Source organism: Equus caballus, chromosome 28 (genome assembly GCF_041296265.1).
Source record: "Equus caballus isolate H_3958 breed thoroughbred chromosome 28, TB-T2T, whole genome shotgun sequence".
Lineage (NCBI taxonomy): Eukaryota > Metazoa > Chordata > Mammalia > Perissodactyla > Equidae > Equus > Equus caballus.
The window spans coordinates 31,714,420-31,736,231 of record NC_091711.1 but is presented as its reverse complement, the minus strand read 5'-3'; the positions used below and the strand labels follow the sequence as shown (position 1 = coordinate 31,736,231).

General features: G+C 40.2%; 1 protein-coding gene and 1 long non-coding RNA gene across 7 annotated transcripts in view; one reads left to right on the top strand and one right to left on the bottom strand.

Moving 5' to 3' along the window:
* The window catches only part of IGF1 (insulin like growth factor 1), a 69,189-nt gene that overhangs the window by 1,219 nt on the left and 46,158 nt on the right, over positions 1-21,812 (top strand). For 3 of the 6 annotated variants that reach the window (XM_005606472.4, XM_070253550.1, XM_005606470.4), the window contains exons 1-2: positions 815-923; positions 3,652-3,808. In XM_005606472.4, the coding sequence (XP_005606529.1) occupies positions 909-923; positions 3,652-3,808 (172 nt within the window). In that variant the 5' untranslated portion in view covers positions 815-908. 6 annotated transcript variants of the gene reach the window in all.
* LOC111771124 (uncharacterized) overlaps positions 5,320-21,812 on the bottom strand; it is a 47,622-nt gene continuing 31,129 nt past the window's right edge. Inside the window, exons 3-5 of the long non-coding RNA XR_011433553.1 lie at positions 9,555-12,195; positions 8,218-8,414; positions 5,320-5,506 (exon numbers count right to left, since the gene is read on the bottom strand). This is a non-coding gene — a long non-coding RNA (uncharacterized lncRNA). The remainder of the gene's footprint in view (positions 5,507-8,217; positions 8,415-9,554; positions 12,196-21,812) is intronic.

The window sequence follows — 21,812 nt, the reverse complement described above, 5'->3', positions numbered from 1 at the left end:
TCAGCAAAATTATATCCTTCAAGACTTGTGTTTTTCCAATTTGCAAGCACTTTTAAGCCGCTGTCACTGGCTCCCCGATGCAATTGCCTGAGGGTTCAATTCATTCGGTGCTTTCAAATACTCACCACTAGGACTTTTCTTAGTCAATAAGTGGCTTAGGAGTTAAGGATACATCCTTGTCAGGCACCTGATTCTGCTGCCCTTGAGATGCTAAGACACAGGCTGGCTACCTTGCTTTTAAAAGGAATGAAGTTAATAGACATATATACGAGGTGGTCTGACAGCTGGGGGTTTTGTCTCCCTGCTGAGATGATCAGAAACGAGGCTGTGGAGTGTTACTTCTGCATTAATTACAAGTTTAGAAAATTGTCTCCCAATGAACCTTTCATGCTGTGTATGCTGAACTTTTCAGAAGTAGAGCTAGCAATAAGTTGTTACCTTTTCCTGTACTCGGAGCAGGAAGTGGTTTGAGGGAGCTGCTGGTCTTTCAAACGTAATTCAGTGAGTGGAGGTGTCCTGCCCAGGGGCAGAACTCACAAGCTGATTTGTACTCTGAGTCTCAAGACATTTCCAAGTGCTTGAGTCAGAGGGAAGCGGGTGAGGGAGAGGACTGGAGCTTGGGTCACTGTGCGGCGCGGCCACAATAAGCACACAATGGAAATTGGTGGCTTGATTGGGGGGAAAAGATTGACTCAAATCCCAACTGTGCAATTTGTTCATTGTTTGAATGGACAAAAGGCAGTTTACCCAGGCTCATAGTATACCTGCCTGGGTGTCCAAATGTAACTAGATGCTTTCACAAACCCCACCCACAAAGCAGCACATGTTTTTAAGTCCTCAGTTTTCAATTCACATCAGCCTCATAATACCCACCCTGACCTGCTGTAAAAGATCTGGAACAAACAAAAATGGTTACACCTACAGTGAGTATTTTCTTATGACTATTGCCCTCAAATTTTGCCGGGCATTTTCATTGTAGCCCAGACATCTGGAATCAATTGATATTCCATTTATTTAAGATAAAAAGAAAAGTCTTTTAAATTTTGAATTTGGGAATGATTTTTGAGAAAGAGGGCTCTACTTTTTTTTTTCTTTTTTCTCTTCTCCTTCTGGGTCTTCCTCCCTTTCTCTCTAGTATATCTTTCCTTTCTCTCTTTTCATTTCTTTTGTATTTGGCAAAATAAAAGGCCAAGGAAATGATGAACATATGGGGCCACTTGTTTCAAACTTTTAACTCCTAAGCAAGTTCGTTCTTGTTTTCTTTTTGGGAACATAATGTGATCAATTCTCTGGTTCTCTGTGGGTGTGCTGGACTGTTCCCTGAACTAAAGGAAAACGCACTAGAGGTTCTGTCTTGTCCTAGAACTATAAGTGCTGATATTTATCTGACAACATAACTCAGCATAAGAAGAAAAAGAAAAATCTGTAAGAAATAAATCTTAAGTTCTCAAATGCTAGAGATTTGTATGTATTGCTGGGCTTAAATGGGTTATACAGAAAGAACTGTTAAAAATACAGATTTGACATCTAATGAAATTCTCAATTCACTAAGACTATAAGTTGAGTACTTTTTCCCCTGGATTTCACAAGAACTGAAGAACTCAGAGGCATCTACAATTGCAGGTGCTTGACCTTCAGCCTTACTATAAAGTCAACAAGGAAGGGAGGGGTGGAGAAATAGAGTTGGTAGAATAATATACATTCTAGAACTGGCCCATTGCCTGAGTGTGGGCTATATTCTGTAAGATCAATTATGAGTTTGCTCTTTTGAAAAGAGCAATGAAATCCAGTTGGTTTGGATTTGTTGAGTTTTCCACTGGAAATATTGAAGGGGAAAACCTCTACTAATTATTTTATAACTAAGAAAAACTGAGGATTGGATGATAACTTGTTTCTAGCAGTCCCACTGGCTTTGGCTACATGGAGGTGGCCTTCCATGTAGAGCTCGTATTGAGAAAATGGAAGAAATGTTCAGTTGAGTTTTCACCTCCTCTTCTGTTTTATGTCCATTATTTATGATGATTTGCAAATAGAGGGCGCTTTTCATCTTCAACTGTTTTACAAGCATTAAGCAAATTGGTATGTTGTGTTAATGAGAATCAGGGGTTTATATTTTTTCCCAATTGTTGAACTAAAGGTCTGGCCACAAAAATGGAAATCTTAATTAAAATGATAGAGCAAACTTGGCCACTGATGTAGAGCCATTAAGTTGAGAGTTCATGGAGGGCAAGAAGGCTGGTCAGAATAAAAGAATTGAGTCCATTTCTCCAAAAGTGATGGGGTGAAATGGACCTATCACTACTGTGATATTCAAAAAAGGCTCTTTTGATAATGATAGTTTCCGGTGTAACCCCATGACCCTGTTGATAGGATTTCTCTATCAACATCCTCTTGGTGACTCTTCCAGTGCCACTGAAAGTAAATGCATCTGAGAGAGTTGAAGCTACTCACCTTGGGAGGCTTCCTGGAAGAAATCTTTGTGCCACAAGTAGCAATATGGAAAAACTTAATGATCACCTTAGCGTTGTTTCTACTACAGAGAGTAAGGATGGAGACTTGAGCCACAGGAATCCTGCTTCTGGCAGGGCTGCCATTTGGCTGTCTATCATTGGCTAAGTCAAGCCAACCAGGGGTCCCTCAATATATTTTGCTATAAAATGGATTCAGTGACACATAAGTCCCTCCAAGAGATGAAGTCAGAATTCCTATGACTAAAAAAGAAGACTTTTTTCAGGTTTTGAGCCCAGTGCCCTGTTCACAGAAGGCACTCTATACATATGTGTTGATTTGATATTGAGCTTGACACAAGCGACTTTAGAATGCAGAAGGAGTAGGGTTTACTTAGCATGAGCCAATTTCATTCTTAAATCTTCACATTTTTCCTGTCTCTGTTTTTTCACTTCCACATGTGGTTGTATTAACTACTGATATCCCCCAGGTAAGAAATCTCTCTCTCTGTCTCTCTGTCTTTCTCTGTTTCTGTGTGTCTCTCTCTCTCTTTGTCTCTCTGTCTCTCTCTGTCCCTCTCTCTGTCTCTCAGTCTGTCTCTCTAAGTGAAAAAAAAGCTATAACACTATATGGTATTTTCCTAAGTCCATTTTTAGCCATAGTAAATTCTCTTTAATCAGTAGTTGGGGAATGATGTTCTGGTTAATTTAATATTCCGGTCAATAATGAATGCACATGCCATCTGGGGATGGACAATCTTTGGAGAATTTAAATTAATAAAACATATTTGGTCCCAAATCTGAACTGAGCACAATTTAACCTTTGATCATTCAAAAGGTTTACCAGGATCTCTGAGGGGTGTGGGATCCCACTGCAATAATAGCATCTTTCATTTACATAGTGAATGTTTCTAGGTATCTTGTCTCAGTGAATCGTAATAGGAACCCATAAAGAAGGGGTTCAGGGAGGACTTCCCCAAAGTTCCACAGTAGCAAGGGCATTCAACACAGGTTGATGATGCCAAGACGGGCTCAGTCCACACCACCCTGCGGTCACTCATGCACTCTGTTGCTCTTCTCTGAAGCATAGTTTTGATTCATGACAGTAATGGAATGCCGGGGTAAATGCACCCTTGCCTCACCCCCACCCTCCCCTTTCAAGGACCAAGGAGGAAACAAGACCTTCCTTCTGTTTTTTCGGCAGGTAAAGATGCACATCATGTCCTCCTCACATCTCTTCTACCTGGCCCTGTGCTTGCTCACCTTCACCAGCTCTGCCACGGCTGGACCGGAGACACTCTGCGGGGCTGAGCTGGTGGACGCTCTTCAGTTCGTGTGTGGAGACAGGGGCTTTTATTTCAGTAAGTAGCCCTCCCTCTCACTGCTCTGTGGATTTACAACCGCAGGGAGTGTGTGAATAACTGAATAACTGCCCGTGGCTGGCAGCCATCCTCAGCCTCCGAGATTCCTCACCTTAAAGTAAGCCTAGTGTTTCAGCGGGGCTGTGGCAGGTTTTGCAGATTTAGGATGGAATTTTCCTCCTTAGCAGTTTGTCTTTTAACGACTTTCTGCTGAGCTGTCCTGCAACTATTATACTCTACCTTCACTATTCCATTCCTTTTGGTGAAAAGATGGGACAAGCGACCCTGGGGGATTGAGGGTTTTGTTTTCGAGATCTGTGGGTGCAAATATAAACACATGGAAACATGTAGGCCTGTTTTAAGTGCTAGGTAATTTGGACTAAAATAGTAAGGTGGACTTGGAAAAAGAATGAAGGGGGCACATCCCAGATGTCTCCATGCCATATGAAATCACCAGGAAAAGACAGAAGGTGAACTTCGCTCCAAGGCACATTTGCAAATACACAGGCTGTCTCTAAATGCAAACTGGAATGCCATATTAATTTGCCCTCTGTGCAAACTGACCTTGATTTTTTTGTTATTGCCTTCCTTTGACGTAGCTCTTCTCTGGGGCTCTCTGGTGATATCTCCATCTGGAAAAGGGTTTCTGACAAGTGCAGGGTCACTTCTCCCAGAGTAGGTCTCAGGAGATTAAGAAGTCGACAGTCAATAACAAGTAGACAGCCAAGTCAACGCTTGCAAATAACAAACCCAAACAAAAGTCAGTGCTGCCTGAGGGAACTAATCCCTTCAAGAGTCTACCTCAGAGGCACCAGTCTCATTGTATATTACAGGACAGTGAAAGATTTAAAGCCAGATGCTCATTCTATATAATTCTTTGGAATTTTAGAGAGTTCCAGGAAACTGACGCTCAGGTCCTCTGTGAGCATGAATCATTCTTAGAGGTTCATACCGCTCAAGTGGAGACAGCTTACCTCAGTCACCCACTAAGCTTTGAATAGCTCCTGTGATGACTCACGCACTTCAGGTCTCTCTCATCTTCTTCCCAGGTGGGGTGTGTGTGTGTGTGTGTCACTGGGGGGAGGAGCCTGTGTATAGCAGTCTGGGATGAGTAGAGGGAACGGGAAGAAGAGGCTTATAAGTGGACTGATGATCTGGACTCATTGTAGATTTGGCGACAAATAGCCTGTAAACAACTAGTGACAGAGAATGAGAAGTGCTTCCTACTATTTGAATGGGCAGATTCTCACTCTTTGTTTCTAGCCAATGCTTTAATTGAGTGAATTCATTTCTTTTTCTGGCAATAAAGCAAGTCTATCCAGTTCTCTGTTCAGTGCAGATGAATGAGTTCATCGGGTGAGCGCTTTTCAAATAGCAGACTGGTTTTAACTTTAAAATATCTCATGGAAGGCATATGTCACATCAATATCACCCAACAATGGGTTGTCATTATTCTCTACTTTGCTGCTCCTGATCTATGTTTTAAAAAATGAATAAGTGGTTCTCACGTATTATGCTCAAGAGGAATTTATTTTTTGCCTTGGTAATCCATTTGTGCGATTTCCTTTGATCCGCTTCATTAGGTGATTGCCAATCCCACAAGTATCTTCTGTTGTGTGCCGTGTTGAATTGTGATGTTCAGCACGACATGCTCCAGGAGTTCTATGCACAGTGCATGGAGACTAGATCCTTCTACACCTGTGATGTTTGCGTTAGATGACAAAAAATGAGAATGGAAAGAAATGATTTGGTACCAAGTAAACATACGATACTCATGCATATTCACATAGATACTTAAGAGTATTGGACAACAACAATGGAAACTAGTTTCAAAATAGTGAAAAGTTTCTTTCATTCTGTTACTCTAATGATCAAGTTTTAGAAAAGATTTTTTTATTCTATTTTAATAACTTGAAAGGGGAAGGTTGTATACAGCAACTCTTGATTAGAGTATGACTTTGGATAGAAAGTGGCTTTACAAATTATGCATTATTATTGTCAGTATTGTCATTGAGAGTCTATGTTCCGACAGTTCTGCCTTGTAGAATTCTGTGACTCAGGTAAACTCTTTGTCTGACATAGATCCTTGTGCACAAAAGTATTAGTATTAACTTTGTAGTCAACTGGACAATCCTTTTTGCCCAAGAGAAGTTAGCCCCTTTAAAGTCTTTAAATCAAAACACTAATGGAGCATCTGCTATGTGTAAGACACTGTACTAGGCGTGAATGAGATGCCTAGAAATGAATGAGAGATTGACTTTACCTTCAAGGCACTCACAGTCTAGTTGGGAGGTAAAAAAAAGAAATATGCACATAAGTATTATCAAGTGTCATAGGAGAAAAATAATCATGGGAGAATAGATGATAGTCCTTTATGCCTTTCCTGAATACTTTGTCCCTTATTTAAAATCACCTAACTAGGATCTACCTTCTCAATGGGCTCCTTGATGCCACAGGCCATGTTTAATTACCATTGAATCGCAGCATCTGCTCAATATCTGGCTGATATAGTAAAGTCTCATATTTGATTGTTGAACTGTTGGGACTGAATTGAATTGAATCCAAGCGAATAGAATGGAATTACTCATTTGGGATCTCAGTCTTTAGAATCACCAAGAATTAGGTTTGTCAGGTACTTTGGACAATTCTTGTCGCCTCATATTTACCCAGCTATTTGATAAAACTATTTTTCCTTTTTTCAATTGAATATAATGTATGCTAACAATGACTTAGAAGCTGCATTTTGGTCATCCCTAAGCTACATTGATGGTCTGTTTTGTGTCTGAGCCAATTATTCTTATAGGCATTAACTGTTGTCAACAAATTTCACTGAGTTTCCTTTTTGTCCCCTGAGATTTACTGTGTGTGGAGAAGTCAGCTTGAAGCATTTACAGTCTTTGAAATATTTTTTACAGGAAAGCAGTCTATCCCTTGTCAATTGACTCTTATTATTGTTTTTACCCTTATTTTCAAAGTTTTCTTGAGGCTGTGCCTTTTATTTTAAGCTGCTTCAAATCATGGATTTTCTTTTAATAGTGGAAGGCAGTTTCTGATCTTAGTTTGAAATTCAAACATCTAAAAGCAAATTGCCTCCATATATCTTTTTCATTGAGGCATAATGTTTAACAAGGAGAGGTTTTTCAACCCTGTTAGAGACAAAACCGTTCTGAATAAAATTGTTTTGGAATGCTTATTTTGTGCAGATTGACTCAGTGTTGTGGATGAGCTCATATTTCTCTACCAGCCCAAGGTCCACTAGAGCGCAGTGGAAGCAGCCTTCCAGATTATCTGTTTTGTGAACGTCTTCCCGGAATAAGTGGAGCAGTTCCTCTATAATTAATGCAGCTTCCCCAGACATTTTATGAAACGAAAGTTCCAATGAAAAGCTAATTACCGCTTCTTCCCTATGCATCATAGTAAGAGAGCATATCAACCAGTCTTGCGCACTCATAATCCTTTGAGAAAAATTGTAGTATAATGGAGGTAGCATAAAGGGAAAGAGCTAGCTATTATCTTACCAGATTGATGGAGCCCTCATGTAAAGTGACTTGTGATAACCTTGTTTTGCATGAAACAGCAAGAGGAAAAGAACTTCAAGTGAAACAGGAGAAGTTAAGCTTGCCGTAGATATAATTTTTGACAGCTATGGCGATTAACCATTTTCACGTGCACTTCAGGGGCTTGTGGAATTTCCCTCCTTGGAGATACTTCAAAAATTGATAGACAACCAACCACCTTGGATGGTTTCAATTAAGAGCAACCAAAAGAAAGCAAGTTTCTGGGGTCCTTTTTAGTTTTAAGAGCCTATAAACAGTCCTTTAAATAAACTGTATATGCTTTACCTCGGCAGTCTGGGAAAAAGGAGAAGTAAATCAATTAGAAATGAAAGTTGGATACCCTTTTGGCTATTTCAGATTTATAGCTTTTGTAAAACATACTTCCAATGCATAGTTATTAAGAACAGGTCTGAATAAACGAATGGCATTCTTCATGTGTTAAACCATACTGTTTCACAGAGTTTAAGGGAAACTTTGCAATGAATTTCATTGTTATTGATTGCAACAACCTTCCTAGATCTAGGTTATTATTATTAACTTAAGCTTTTTTCATCTGAAATAGAGTGCTCAGAAAACTGCTCCCAGACCTGTCATTCATTAGCTATATGACTTTGGCAGGCATTTAAACTTCCTGGGCCGAAATGTCCTTGTCTATAAAACAAGGAGATTTTGTTAAAGTAAATGACCTTTTCTAACTTTAACAGACTCGTAGTCTAGGTTGTAATTAACAAGGATTTTGTGCTATTCAAGAAAGGAGAACCTTGGATTTAAGTAGTGACCAAAGAACTATAATCTTCTTTATCTTCTATACATAGTTTCTGTTTGTCCCCAAAGATAGGAGATTACACCTACTTAAAGAAAGAGGATCCAGCTTCTTTTTTGTTTTAAGCTGCGTTTCAACCCCTCAGGGATGGAATCGAAGCTCAGGCATGACCAAATACACTCGGGTCATCTGGCCAAAGGAGCACATGCCTCATGAAAACAGATTGCCACTTTTGTTTGCTAGGAAGGAGCAGCTTACAGTTCTCATCTTGGCATTTTCTCACTCTCTGGAACGTAAGGACGAGTAGGTCAGTTTTTACTAAATTAGAGGAGACAAATAAGAATCTATAAACTTCTAAACCTTGACCAAAAGCTTTTTTGCAGTCTATTGATACTCCCTTTCCAATTATACAATTTGGGGCACTCAAAGATACACTCACCCACAATTAGCATTGCTTTGAGTGGGGCTGGATTTGAGCTGCACCATTTGCATTCCTTGGTTTGGTACCTTGTAGCCTACCAGCCATGCATTTGTACGACAGCTGGTCAAAGTTAGGTACAGTCACTGGCTGTGGAAAAGCTTTTCTTTCTGAAACTAATTGGCATATGTGGGGTTTGACCTTATGGCCCTTACTTCATTAGCACCACTAAGCTAATAGACCACAGGTATTCTTAAAGAAAAACAGTGAGTTTTACTATTAACCCTAAGTGCCTGCTGCTACTCTTTAAATATGCCCAAGAAGACAAAGGGACCACTAAGAAAGTAATAGTTTCTATGCAAAATTAGAAAATAATTTTTTTTTTGACATTCTAATGGTCTTCAAGACCATCTCCTTCCTCTCTGATGGAGAACTATAAGAGGCAGGAGAGTGAACGGTTCAAGACCAAGAGCATGGTCTCTATTGCCAGGAATCCAGGGTTTGAATCCCAACTCAGCAACTTACTTGGGGGTGACTTTGAGCAAGTTACTTAACCTGTTTGTTCCTCAATTTCCTTATCTGTAAAATGAGACTTGCCTCATGGGACTGAGGTTAGAATTAAACGGGTTGATATATCAGAACATATTAACTTAGAATACTGTGTGGCATGTAGTAAGCACCATACACGTTAGCTACTATATTTATCTATTCTCATTTGGGATCAGTCGCAGAGTCCATTGCAAACATTGAGGTATGTGAACAGCCCAATTAGTTATATACTCATTTTCTCCCCTTATGGGTAGCTGATAAAACCTGTTATTAGTAGTAATAGTTACATAGTAATATCGGTAACAGGAAGAACGTCTAATGTTTGACTAGTATATTTACTTTTTCAAAATCCAGTTATATCAGCTGTCTTATTTTGTCTTTACCCCAGTCTTGGAAGGCAATCATTATTGCTTCATTGGACAAATGAGAAATATGAGACACTGAGATTTTGTGACTTACCTCACTGGATGGATCCAGAACCAAAGTCAAGGTCTCTTATCTCCGAGAAGCATGTTCATCTGGCCATTCACATTGTTTAGAGGCACAAAGCATTGTAGCTTAGCCAAAATCCCTGTCCTCTTCTGAGAGATAAGAAGCAGGAACCCCAAGGTGACTCTGCTGATTCTGAACATTCCTTTGAAACGAGGCACGAGGGAGATATCCATGTAATGACCCTACATTTTACCTTCTAGAAAAATTTGGGAAATACTAATACAATTTCCTCAGGGTGAACAAGAAAAGTCTTCTCTGATTAGAGCTGCTGCTGTTCAAGAGTGTTCACAGACTGAAATCTTGGACTCCAATCAGACAGAGCACTGTAGCTCACCTGTGAGCACCCGGATATGCAGTATGATCTGAGGAAGGCCCTCCTCTGGCCAACTTCAAGTTAACTTCTTCCCCTGCCAGCAAACCTCAAGTGTTTCATTTCTTGCAGCTGTTAGTTCTGTTGGTTTTTCTCAAAGACCTACTGAAGAAGGGCTGTTTATTTGGACCCAGAATCTTTCTCTGGGTGCTATGAGAGAGGTAGTAAAGGAGAGTTGGTCACAAGGCACCATAATCCAGATAGTGAACCAGGAAGAGAGTTCCCCAGCTTGACCATGAAGGGAGCAGTGGGAACAGCCAGGGGTTTGGATGCAAGGCTCCACCTGTGCTGGTATTACTCAACTAGTTGTTTCAAGAACACTAGTATTGGAATGTCTTGTGTCTTCAGTGGCTGGTAGGTTTGACATTTCGGCTCCAAGAGTTTTGGCATTCTTCAAATTCTCTGAGCCTCCATATACACTGTCCAGACATCATGTACCATGCCAGCATTCCTCAGGGCCTCTGTTAAGAGCCGACCTCATCCTTCTAGCAGGCTTCCCTCTGATCTCACAGCCCACACCAAAGAATCAGACACACTGAAAACAGGCACAAGATCTCTTCCAAGGAGATTTCTTATTGTTCTCAATAACAGGCTACAAAGCCTTTGCTCTTTTACGCGGCCAGACGTCTCTGACAACCATGGTGGCAAAAAATTGTTTTTGCACTGAGCTGCTGCCCTGGCAGAGTTCCATCCTACACCTCTCCGTGAAATATCAGCAAGCTCTTACATCACAAAGAATTACTTTGGGTTGCCTGGAAAGTTCAAATCCCCAGGCCTTATTAGCTGTTAGACTAAGGAGATGACAACACAGCATTCTGTTTGTCTCTATCTATAGGCGCGATCATGTTTAAAACATAGCAAAGAGCTGTTATTTGACATGCAATTCCTTAACTGCAGTAAGCTGTATGCCTATTTAATGCACTGTTTAGTCTCACATTGGCTAAAGCCACTTAAAGAAGCACTTGGCAAGCTCTGGCTTTTCATTCTTGGCATAGCTGCCCCTCTTACTTTTTCACTGAACCTTAAATACCAAGAAAAACCCTTCACTTTACATCTGGCATATTGCTTTATGGAATTGCCCAGAACTTTTGCACGTGGCCCTCTGCATTTGTCCGAAGGTAATTAAGGGCTCTGCAATATTTGATCAGCAGCAGCATGGACACAAAGAGAAATTGTGCAACCAGCAGCGACCACACAGTCTTTTAAATTAAAACCTTTTGCATTAACTGTTCAGGCGTTCTGTAGGGATAAGGATTTCCATGCCAAAAAAAAAAAAAAAAAAAAAGGCATGCTGAAGCACCCAAGAACCTGATTACTGATTAAATATACATCTTTCTAATATCCCCCTTAAAACTACCTAATTGTTCAAAGGAAGTAAAATTGAAGATTGCTACTAGCTTGGAAGCCCTTGAAAAATAATCTGGCCAAACACCAAGAACGAAACTCAGAAAGAAATGACATGTCTAAGGTCACAGAGCTAATTAGTGGCAGAAGGAAAAGACACTGTTGATTCTGTTTTCTGAACTGGGCCTTTCTCACTTACCTGGTAAATTTAAATGGCCAGGAGAGGTCTCCAATCAAACTGGTTCAAATGAACATAGAGCTTGGTGGCTCTTTTATTACATTAAACTCACCTGAGACTTAACACTTTTGTTCCCTTGCTGGAGAAATTTGCACAAACTGAAATGATTCTCTGCTGTTTCCTATACAGTACACAAAGCCTTCAGATGTGCTTCAGGCATTCCAAGTCCACTTAAGGTCACAATTTAGACTATTATTGTATATTATATTATTCTGACTCTTTGGTCAATCTCTCCAATGTCAACTTGGGTAGAAACGCTTTGGAATGACTTAGCAAAGCTGTGCTCCTGGAAAATCTGAAACAGGCTGACGAGTTCTTGGATCAGCTTTTTTTCTGGAGATTTCTCTGACGGCCCCAAGCCAAAAGAAATTTACACCTGATTTTTTTGCAGATTTCCAAGCAAACACTCTGTGAATCTCTCCGGACTTTCTTCTTTCATCCGTGGTCTTAATGAGGTACTAGAAAGGCTGTCGGAGGGGTCTTTTTAAACTTTGAAAATTTGTTATTCATAGTCAATTCTGTGAATATTGCTGGGAAGATGGTACTCCTGCCGTGCCATTTACCCTGATGAAATGGGTCTTTCATCAGAGGCAAGTGATTAAGAAAGTCTGCGCTGTGCCAACTCACTTGCAGCCAGCTCCTGCTTATCTCCAAAACTGGGGAAAGGAGCACCAAGAGTTACGATTCTGGATGAAAGTGACTTGGGGACACCATAGATTTCAGCCTCCTCACTCCTCCTTCCTCCCTGCCCCCAGCCTCAGCCCCTTTGTGAGATCCAGCAGCATGCTTTTAAATCCGACTTCACTCGCCCTCACCTCCCCCAGCAGTGCCACTGGCAGCGGGATTTCTCAACCTCTTCACTCGCCCTCACCTCCCCCGGCAGTGCCACTAGCAGTGGTATTTCTCAACCTCAGCACTATTGACATTTTAAGCCAGATAATTTTTTATGGGGGGAGAGGGGCTGTCCTGTGCATTATAGAAAGTTTAGCATGATACTAGGCTTCTACCCTCTACATGCCAGTAGTCCCATCCTTCTAGTCATGACAATCAAAAGTGTCTCCAGACATGGCCAAATGTCCTCTTGGGAGGGGACAAAATCACCCTTAGTTGAGAACTACTGAACTAGAGAAGTGTCCAGAAAAAAGGCAACTAGAGAGATGGGAAAGCCATGAATGAAAGTAACACACAAACTAATTATCAGTCACTAGTTAATCAGGAGTCTATTGTCCATGGCCCAGAATAAGCAAGGACAAGAGTCATTGTGGTTCTGAAAGATCTTTTCCAAAAGTGTAAAGCTCTCCCTATAGGCTATAGAAAAGGTATTTGCAGGGCCTCCCTTTTGTCTTGTTGCTATGAAACTCATTTATTTTAGTAACAGCAGGAGGGGAAGGCAGAAATGGTATAGAGCAAAACTGTGCACTTAGTTTGATTGTGACCACCTGGAGCAAGTGAAAAAGAAGCTGGTTATCTTTGACCTCAATATTTGTGGCCATTCCCTTCTTGGTCATATCATAAATAAGATCTCAATTCCTCACAAGTGAAAACACCTGGTTCAGAGGTAGTTTTTTCTACCACAATTTTTCTCCTCCTTTCTTATGTCTTTCCTATCTGAGTATCAGCACAGTCATTTTATTGCCCATAAATAGCCCCACCAGAAAGCAGAAAGAGGTCAATGAAGTATTATTTGGAAATCAGAAGTTCCACTTTTGGGCCTCACCCAGCTCTCTTAATAGTTCTATGACCTTGGAGAAGTCACTTAATATCCTTGGGTTTCATAGTCCCCATTAGTAAAATGGGAATAAAAATATTATACCTCAGAGTTGTTTTGAGGTTCAGCTACAGAACTGTTTTGGAAACAATGGGCCATCCATATATGTCACTATTAATGAATTGAATTGAATACTTTGCGTTGTCCCTCTAATCATCACCCACAAATTTGTTCACTGGTTGGACTTCAACCATTCATGATGCTGAACCATTAATTCAATGGTTCTGCAATAATTATAATCAAGAAAAGATAACTTGGCAGTGTATCTTCTCAAGCTTATTAATTAAAAAGAAAAGCATGTTGGTATCTCCTACTCACATGTCACTTTGCATTTAAACCACCCAAGAGTTGATCAATGAATCTTCAGAATGCTCACTCAGTATTACTGTTTGTATCTTCATTGGAGGAAGCAGAAAAAAAGATGGAACCTATCACTTTACCACACTGAGCCTGCTTAAAGAGTTTGTCTCCACAAGGTGGTTATGTATTCACTGAGGTATCACATGTAGGCAAAAGATTTCCATTCTCCCAAGTCAGCTATTGGTTATTTCTGCTTAGCCTCAAGAAGCAGTGTTCAGCAGAGGGAATGTACTCACTAATCAGAAAAGTATCTTTGTGCTCTCAGGTTGCCCATCTAAACTGCTTCCTTATCACAGCCTGATTTAAGGGAATTGAATTTTTTTATTTCAGCATTACATTAATGAAATCAAACTTGTGAGTTTCATCACCATATGGACCAATGACCCTTAGATTCTTCTATCCCAGAGGCTTCACATCCAACAGCTCCCAATGACACAACATTTGACGTAGCAAGGACACTTTTGAATCACACACATACCAGTTACTGCTGCCATGGATTTTTATCCTATTTTGAGCTCTTTCAGAAAAACAGAGACTAAGTTTTAAAAGTTTTTTCTGTCCTCCGCAGCATCAGTCTTGGCCACTTAATAAAACTCCTTGACTTGATGTTGAAAAAGCCTTTCCAAAAGCTATTGCCTTCTACTAATCCCCAGAATATACCCCATGACTTTCCATTTGCTACTGCCACCATTGTGGGTCTGAGATTGAAGGAATAGAAGAAAAAAGTCTGTTTGAGGTATCACAACTTGGGGCCCCTTCACTGTTGCCCAAGGAGAATTTCTCCTAGATCCAGAGTAAGCCAACTATAGTCGACAGGTAGTTTTCAAGGGTATCAATAGGAGCCTTCACAAATAGATTCCACCTATGCAAATGGTTTTGAGAACGGAATCTCGACTCAATTCCTCTCTCTTATTTCATCTGAGGTATTCACACTAAAAGGAGCAGTGGTAGTCAAGGGAAGGTAGGTAACAAAGTACATCCCTGACAAATTATCCCCAAGGTAGGCACAACAGCTGGAGCATCAGCCCTCAGAGAACACTACAAGTAATTTCTATTTGCCAATTGAAGAATTGATGAGCTAGAAAGAACCATATAGAGCAATATGGTCTTCTGCTCTCACTTCCCAGATGAGGGATGCAAGATCCAGAAAAAATATGATGTGCATGAGGTTGCAGAGCATGCTGGTGGGGAAGCCAGGACTGCAATTCAGTCACTTCGCTCTTACTCTAGAGCTCTTTGCACAGCTGGACACTTGAAACTTAACCTTGATAAATTCATGTGCAGGTAGCACTGGCGATCGTAGTCCTTAAACTCAGAGTGAACTGCTATGTCATACTCTTCCAGTGTAACGCATCAGAATAGTCTTTGAAAATTCAAGCCTTTACTCATTCATAAACACTTTATTCTAATTTCTACTACCCATTGAATAACATCAAGTCTCTATCTCAAGTCTGATCAACTTGACTGTAGGTCTGCGGATCTTCATAGACCCCAGTAGTCTGATGGAGACAAATAAATAAATAAATAGCTAATTCCGTTCTGGGAATCATTTTAATTTGAAGTCATGTCAGCTGGTTGACTAATTTATGCATTTCGTATTGCTTCTTAACTCAGAAGCTACCCCAAACAAAAGGTATTGTTGATGCATTATTTCTGTCCCCACACATTCCTGACTTGCTAGTCTTCCATGAAGGTCTTCCATGAAGAAGCTTAAATTTTCCTACGTATTTTGAGTTTTATGTTTCTTTCCATTAAAGTTTCCAGCCGTTCATAGACATATTTAGTTTGGCAGAAGGTAGTGGTGACTCATGGAATGAAGAAATTTGAAAGCAAAGCTACTGAAAATGGATCTAATTTCTTTTTTGGGTAATTTGGGAGTGAGTGATTGATAATTTGTCTAATTTTTCCTGGTTTCATCATCTGCCATACTGCCAAATATTTGTTCCATATGGATGCTTTGTGATTCCTGAAACATATAACAAATTTCAGCTGCAACTATATCTAATATGGTCAAAGGGTAAGACTATTGTTGGCTCATTTTCTCATTGTTTTTGGCTGGGCACCCTCAATCAATGGCTATTGAGTGAAAAAACAGGATCATATTGAAACCATTTTCAGCATGTTCCTTTCTATGGATCCAACCATTTCACTGTGAGTTTGTCAAGCACAGCAAATGTTCCCTATTAAAGGGGTGATTATGTTTTCGGCATAGACGAGACTGCCAGTTAATTGCATTCACCTTACAATTTCACTCTCTCAATTTGGTGTAGAGATGTTTTTGGCTCTCCAAAGATTCCTTCTTTTCTGCTGATTCTTGCCTCCCACTATGGAACAGATATTTGAGGATAGATTCTGAGAAGACCAATGACACACTCATACAACAGGCATCATTTCAGGCTTACCTTAAGATAGACAGTCTGTGGGCCCTGAGTCATACGAATCATAAGACTTGTAAAAGGTATTAGTGCCACAAATCTGGCTGGCATTTCTGTAGATTACTAGTGCTTTGCATGCAATTATGGAAATCTCCCTTACCAGAGAAGCCAGACGAGGGTTCAGCAATATTGCAACAAAAACACCATGATGTACAAGCTAAAGACACACTAGAACTTAATTCTGGCTGGTTCTGATGTGTCTTAAAGTCTCTGATCTCTTAGTGTCTTAAAGTCATTCAGCAGCTGATTGGTTTCAATCGATGTAAATAATTTGGATGCCCTGCCCAATAAAAAAACAGCAATAATAAAGAGCAGAAGAGTCTATCTCTTCAAAGAAACCAGACTTTATTGAAGGACATGGAAAGTGTTTTGTGGCAAGAAACAATCTCTTGTTTATAAGGGAAAATTTCATTTGATTAACAAATATTCTAAGGGGGACACATCAATGTCCCATAGTAAAAATATAGTTTAGTGTATGAAGACAGATTAGAGCGTTACTACTCAAAGCACCCTGAAAGCTTGTTAGAAATGCAGAATCAAGGACCCTACTCCCAACTAATTAAAACAAAATCTGCATTTTAACTAGATACCCAGGGGATTTGTATACACATTAAGTTTTGTGATGCCCTGATCTAGGGAATCCCAGGAACTAACTTGGTGACTCTCCTGTGTTAAGAGAGAGAACACAAAATAGTTAGAGCTGAACTTTCTCTGAAGATTTGAAAAACGTTGTTGGGGCCAAACCTGCTTCTGGTCGTTAACAAAATATATGCTGATTCAATTGTATCAAGTCTCCATTCTCTCAAGTTGGTGGAGCCTTTCCTCAGAGGAAGTATAGAACTGCTCTAAGGATAACCCCATGGCCTGACCTTCTGTGAACTGGAAATTGGAACTCCTAATTGCTGTGGCTGCAATTTCCAAACCCATCACTGGGGCCAGGAACTGAGATCCAGTTCTTAAGATCTTGCCAGTTTCTTTTTCAATAGTTACATTTTTCAAGAACAGCCAAGCAAGAGTCCTTAAAAAAAAAAAAAAAAATTTCTAATTGCATTGAGTGGACAAATGTGTGTTTTACTCATATCAAATTGCTTCCTTTGTCATGCTCAGCCAGGTTCTAATACTATTCTCGTGACTATGACTTGATTAGTTCCATTAGAGTCCCCACAGGGATTTAAGAGAAATGTGGGTTTCTGTCACCTATTGAAAGGTGCAGGGTAAACTTTAAAACTGCTTTCCAAAGAGACCGCTGTCTCCCCAGTTGAAAGCCTTCAGTAGACCCATTCTGGAACTTGGCAGGTTCCCCAGCCTGAGTTCATTATTGATGGTCTAGGTATCCAAAGGATGTGGCTTCTTCAAAAAGACTTTATCCCACAGCAGGCAGGTAAAAGTGTAAGAGGGCCAGTTTGTAAGTTCTGTTTCTTGAATGATGCTGGGAAAAGGGAGGGCTCTGAATTGGGGCATTAGGAAATCTAGGATTTACTCAGAGCTCTACTACTGAATATCTTGGTAAATTTGGTGACTAGTCCCATAGGTCTCAAAATCTGTTTCCATTGGAACACTGATATTAAGATGATCCTTGGTTCATTTCTTTCTGAAATGGGATCATTGTGATCTCTTTTCACAACTTTCCAAGGGAAAGAAATAAGTCATAGGTTTATGTGTTTTCACATATATTGTTTTTAACTTTAAGTACCTGCCACCTCTTAATTGTATTCAACTCTAGGATAAGGTGGTATTGCACTCAGCTCACAATTATATGTTTAATTTGTTTAGAGTAAATCCACAGCATTTTAGTACAACAATATTCCTGACTCCTTGGCACTGTACCCGTTGAAAGAATGTTGACAAGATAATTTTTAAGACCTTTTCCAGAACTAACATTTACTATTGTTTTGTGGAAATCTCTAAAATCCTTTAAGAAATCCGACTGGATATGGAGCTTGTTGTATGTTTCTTTATTGGCATTCTTCTTTCATTACTTTTGCTCAGTGCTTTAGTAAAATTATAGCACTAACCAGTTTAGTTCTGGCATCATCAGCTGAGCACCTGCTCTGTGCTAAGCAATACCCAAGGGAGAATGAAGCCATGCCTTCAAAGAGGTTTTCCAATAGTGTATGAGGACCCATTAAATATCAATCACACAACCCCAAGCTTGAGAATATACAAATATTTCTGCCCTATGTTATTCCAGGGCACACCATTCATTGACTGCATTCTAGTTAGCAAAACACTAATGATGAAAGGAATGAGTCAAACACAGCCCCTACCCTCATGGAGTTAATACTCTGGAGCAGATGTCATAAAATGGTACCAGACCCTACTCCCACGCTACTGAATCTAGCCCAGAGACATGTTTTGTTTAGTCGACTCACTATATATTTTTTTTAATTTTGGTATTATAAAAATCAAGAGATTTTAAACAAAAACAAAGATGAACAGCTTCTTTTGAAAAAGACAGGTGATCTAGCATTGCTGGCTGGCATTGCTGAGTGGCAGCTACTGGCTGGAGCCTTTTAGGTGAGGCATGTGCCCCTCCAGCTCCCCACAGTGCCTTACAGGCTTGCTTTATTCATCTATATACCCATCTTCCCTTAGCATGGCCTTGACCCATGCCACCCCTGCCCCAGATATGCAAGATCTCTTTGGATATTAACCATACACCTTTCTGTTGTATTCAATTCAACACTCATTTATTGCCTTTATACTATTACCCAGGCACTAGGCTAGCCACTGCTGATTCAGATGAATAAGACACAGACCTTTAAGGAACTCTGCACCTCTCCTCAAACATAGCAAGGGTGCAGCTCAGGTAGAACGTAAACGACGATCAAGTCCTTCTGGTGAAGGAAGAACTCAAATCCAAAAAACTGAACATTCAATAATTTAGAGATCATCAAAAGGATATTTCTTCAAGAGCATGTGGAGTTTTTGGCCAGTGACCTTTAAAGCAAGAAAGGCCAGATTCCCAGCCAACGCAATGGACAAGTTATGCAATCACTCAGAGTGTTTAGGACAGTGGAGACCATCAAACTCAACTCTTCAGACAAAACGAGTTGTAGCATTGTAGTTTGTTTTGCACCAAGATCCAGAACAGCTGTTACCAATTCACTGGAAGATTACACATGTGTCCCTTCTTCCATTCCCATCACTATTTAGGTCCTCCTCATCACTCACCAAAACTATTGCAACAGCCTGCTCAATGATCACTCTGTGTCCAACACTGCTTGACACCGGCCATCCCACCCAGGAGATTAATCTTTCTAAAGCATAGTTCTAATCACTTTATCCTTTTTCTAAACAATTTCCAGTGACCATCCGTGGCTAAGTAAATTGAATCCAAACTCCCCAATTTGACAGTAAGGCATTTTATATAAGGCCTCTAACTCACTTTCCAGTTGTATTTCCTAATGTTTCCCTACAACAAAGCTCACAAACTGGCAGTCTGTAAGTTGTATCCAATTTTCAGAAGTGTTTTGTTTGGCTAATACGGTGTTTTTATAAAACTTTGAATTATCTGTCAATATTTACTAAACGACTCTTCCTCTAGATTGTCACATGCTTTCTGCTTTACCCAAATCCTCACCACTCTCTATTACCTTACTCTGGCTCGCTTCACTCCTTTCTATGACTTGCTTGGTCCTGATGGGCATTTGAGTTACAAATGCTGCCTACATGCTCCAACATCCAACCTAGATGACTTACTACCATGTGTTTTATTTCCCTGGACTTTCCTTCTGTTCTTCTCTCAAACTTCACCTCCTCTGTAAAATCTTCTACGAGATGTCAACTCTCTTTCCTCTGAACAGCAATAGCATTACTCTTACAATACTTATAATCTAGCCTATATTGTGTTTTTTTGGTGAGAGTTCATGCTTTATACCATCTGGTTGACTATAAGCTCCTCGAAGGTGAGGGCTGCTTTATTATCTCTGTAAGATCCCACATACTCCCTTATACAGTCAATGTCCACATGGAATTAATTAAGTCATCCATTTTTCTTTGGCCTTCCAGGCCTAGATTAACTGTGTGTGCTCATAACAAGGCAGTAACTTATTTGAAATGCAGACATGGCTGAGTCGGAAGGCCCCCGTGGAGTTTTAGGCATTTTCAAGTAGGGAGTGAGAAATGCTGTATCTAGAGGAAACTACTGAGGGAATTTAGGTAAACAGAACATGATCCTTTTTGTTGGAAGCTAGCTGTGATCTTCAGATTAAATCTCTTTTGCATGTCTCACAAGGAGAATCGGCAAACCCTTTAGTATGCTCAACTTGTGTCAGAATTACAGGAGTCAATCCATTCCTGGGGCCCCAGCCAGCACTAGGTAGAGCACAAACACCCTGCAAAAAATGAAACAGAAAGCGCTCTGCACACTGCATTCAGAAGTGTCCATTTCTAAAGTTATTGAATGCCCAGAAAGGAGCTCTCATTCCTGTTTGCCCTGGCAGAAGGGCTGTCAACAAGTTACAAGGTTATAAAGTCAAAACTCACTGGCTCCAGAAATGGATCCAACTTAATAGATTTTGACCAAAATGACCAGTTATAAAATATGGACTAAAAAGAAGCAAGTCACTCTTCTAAAATGTAATTCAATTCAGCAATGTTTTATGGATTCTTATGTACCAGGATAGTGCCGGAAATCAGGAGAAAGCTAAACTAATAAAGCCAGTGGAGACAACTAATACTAATAAACACCTATGATGTTCTCAAAATGTGACATAAAAGCCTGCCTTAAGGTTACCTTCAATCTGGTTAAGAATGCAACCCTGACCCATATGTAGGAATTCTCATCAAAGTAAACTGATGGCATTAAAATATATCATAATATATAAAAATGGCATTCTTTTTTTCTATCCTTTCTGGACATGGAAGATCTCAAAACATGTTTATTGAATTTCCAAAAGAATACCAAGAATTTTCATTCTTCTTTCCTATTTACAGTCTTGTGAGGTTTTCAGTTGATGTTTAAAAGTAAGGCGGAATTTGTCACCTTCATGCACCTTCTGTCTCCCTGGGTCATTGACCTAGGCAGAGGTATGGATGTGCTCTGTCACCTGAGAGAGGCCAGAAATACTGTGTGAACAGGCTGCTTTGACTTTGACTTGATGGAAAGCTCATGAAAGAATCCCTCCTTTTCTGAAGTTGCCAGGCCAATCTGTCCACCTCAAGTTCAAGGACACATCCAAATCCTACCTGGAGTCATGAGCTTCCCCTCCCATCTAACCTTCTGTATCCTCAGTCCAGATGGGAACCAATGCAGACAACATGAGCATCATTGGTTCATTTTCTTTCAGCACAAGAGTTCCTCAAAACAGAGATTTTTCCAAATTAAACAGAAATCCAACTGTGAGTGTCAGGGTATATTTGATTAACATTTATTTTGTCACCAAAGAGACAATGTTAGGAATCAGAAGGAGCTCTGAATATGAGGTGAGGAGACCTGAACATCCTAAGGAGAATCGGCTTTGCTGGTTATAAGCTGGGTGCCTTTGGGCAATTCTCTTGCTTGTAAAATGAATACAGTCAGCCCTGCCCTGCCTCTCAAATGGGGTCTTTGTGACTATCAGGTGAGATAATACCTGTGGAGTCCTCACAAAATTCCAGGGAATCAAGGTCAACTACAGGTTTCTGGAGATAATTTGAATGAGGTGCTGTTCAAATTGAAGGAGTGCTAGGCCACGGTATATTCTGAAGTTGCAAGTGGGTTAGCCAA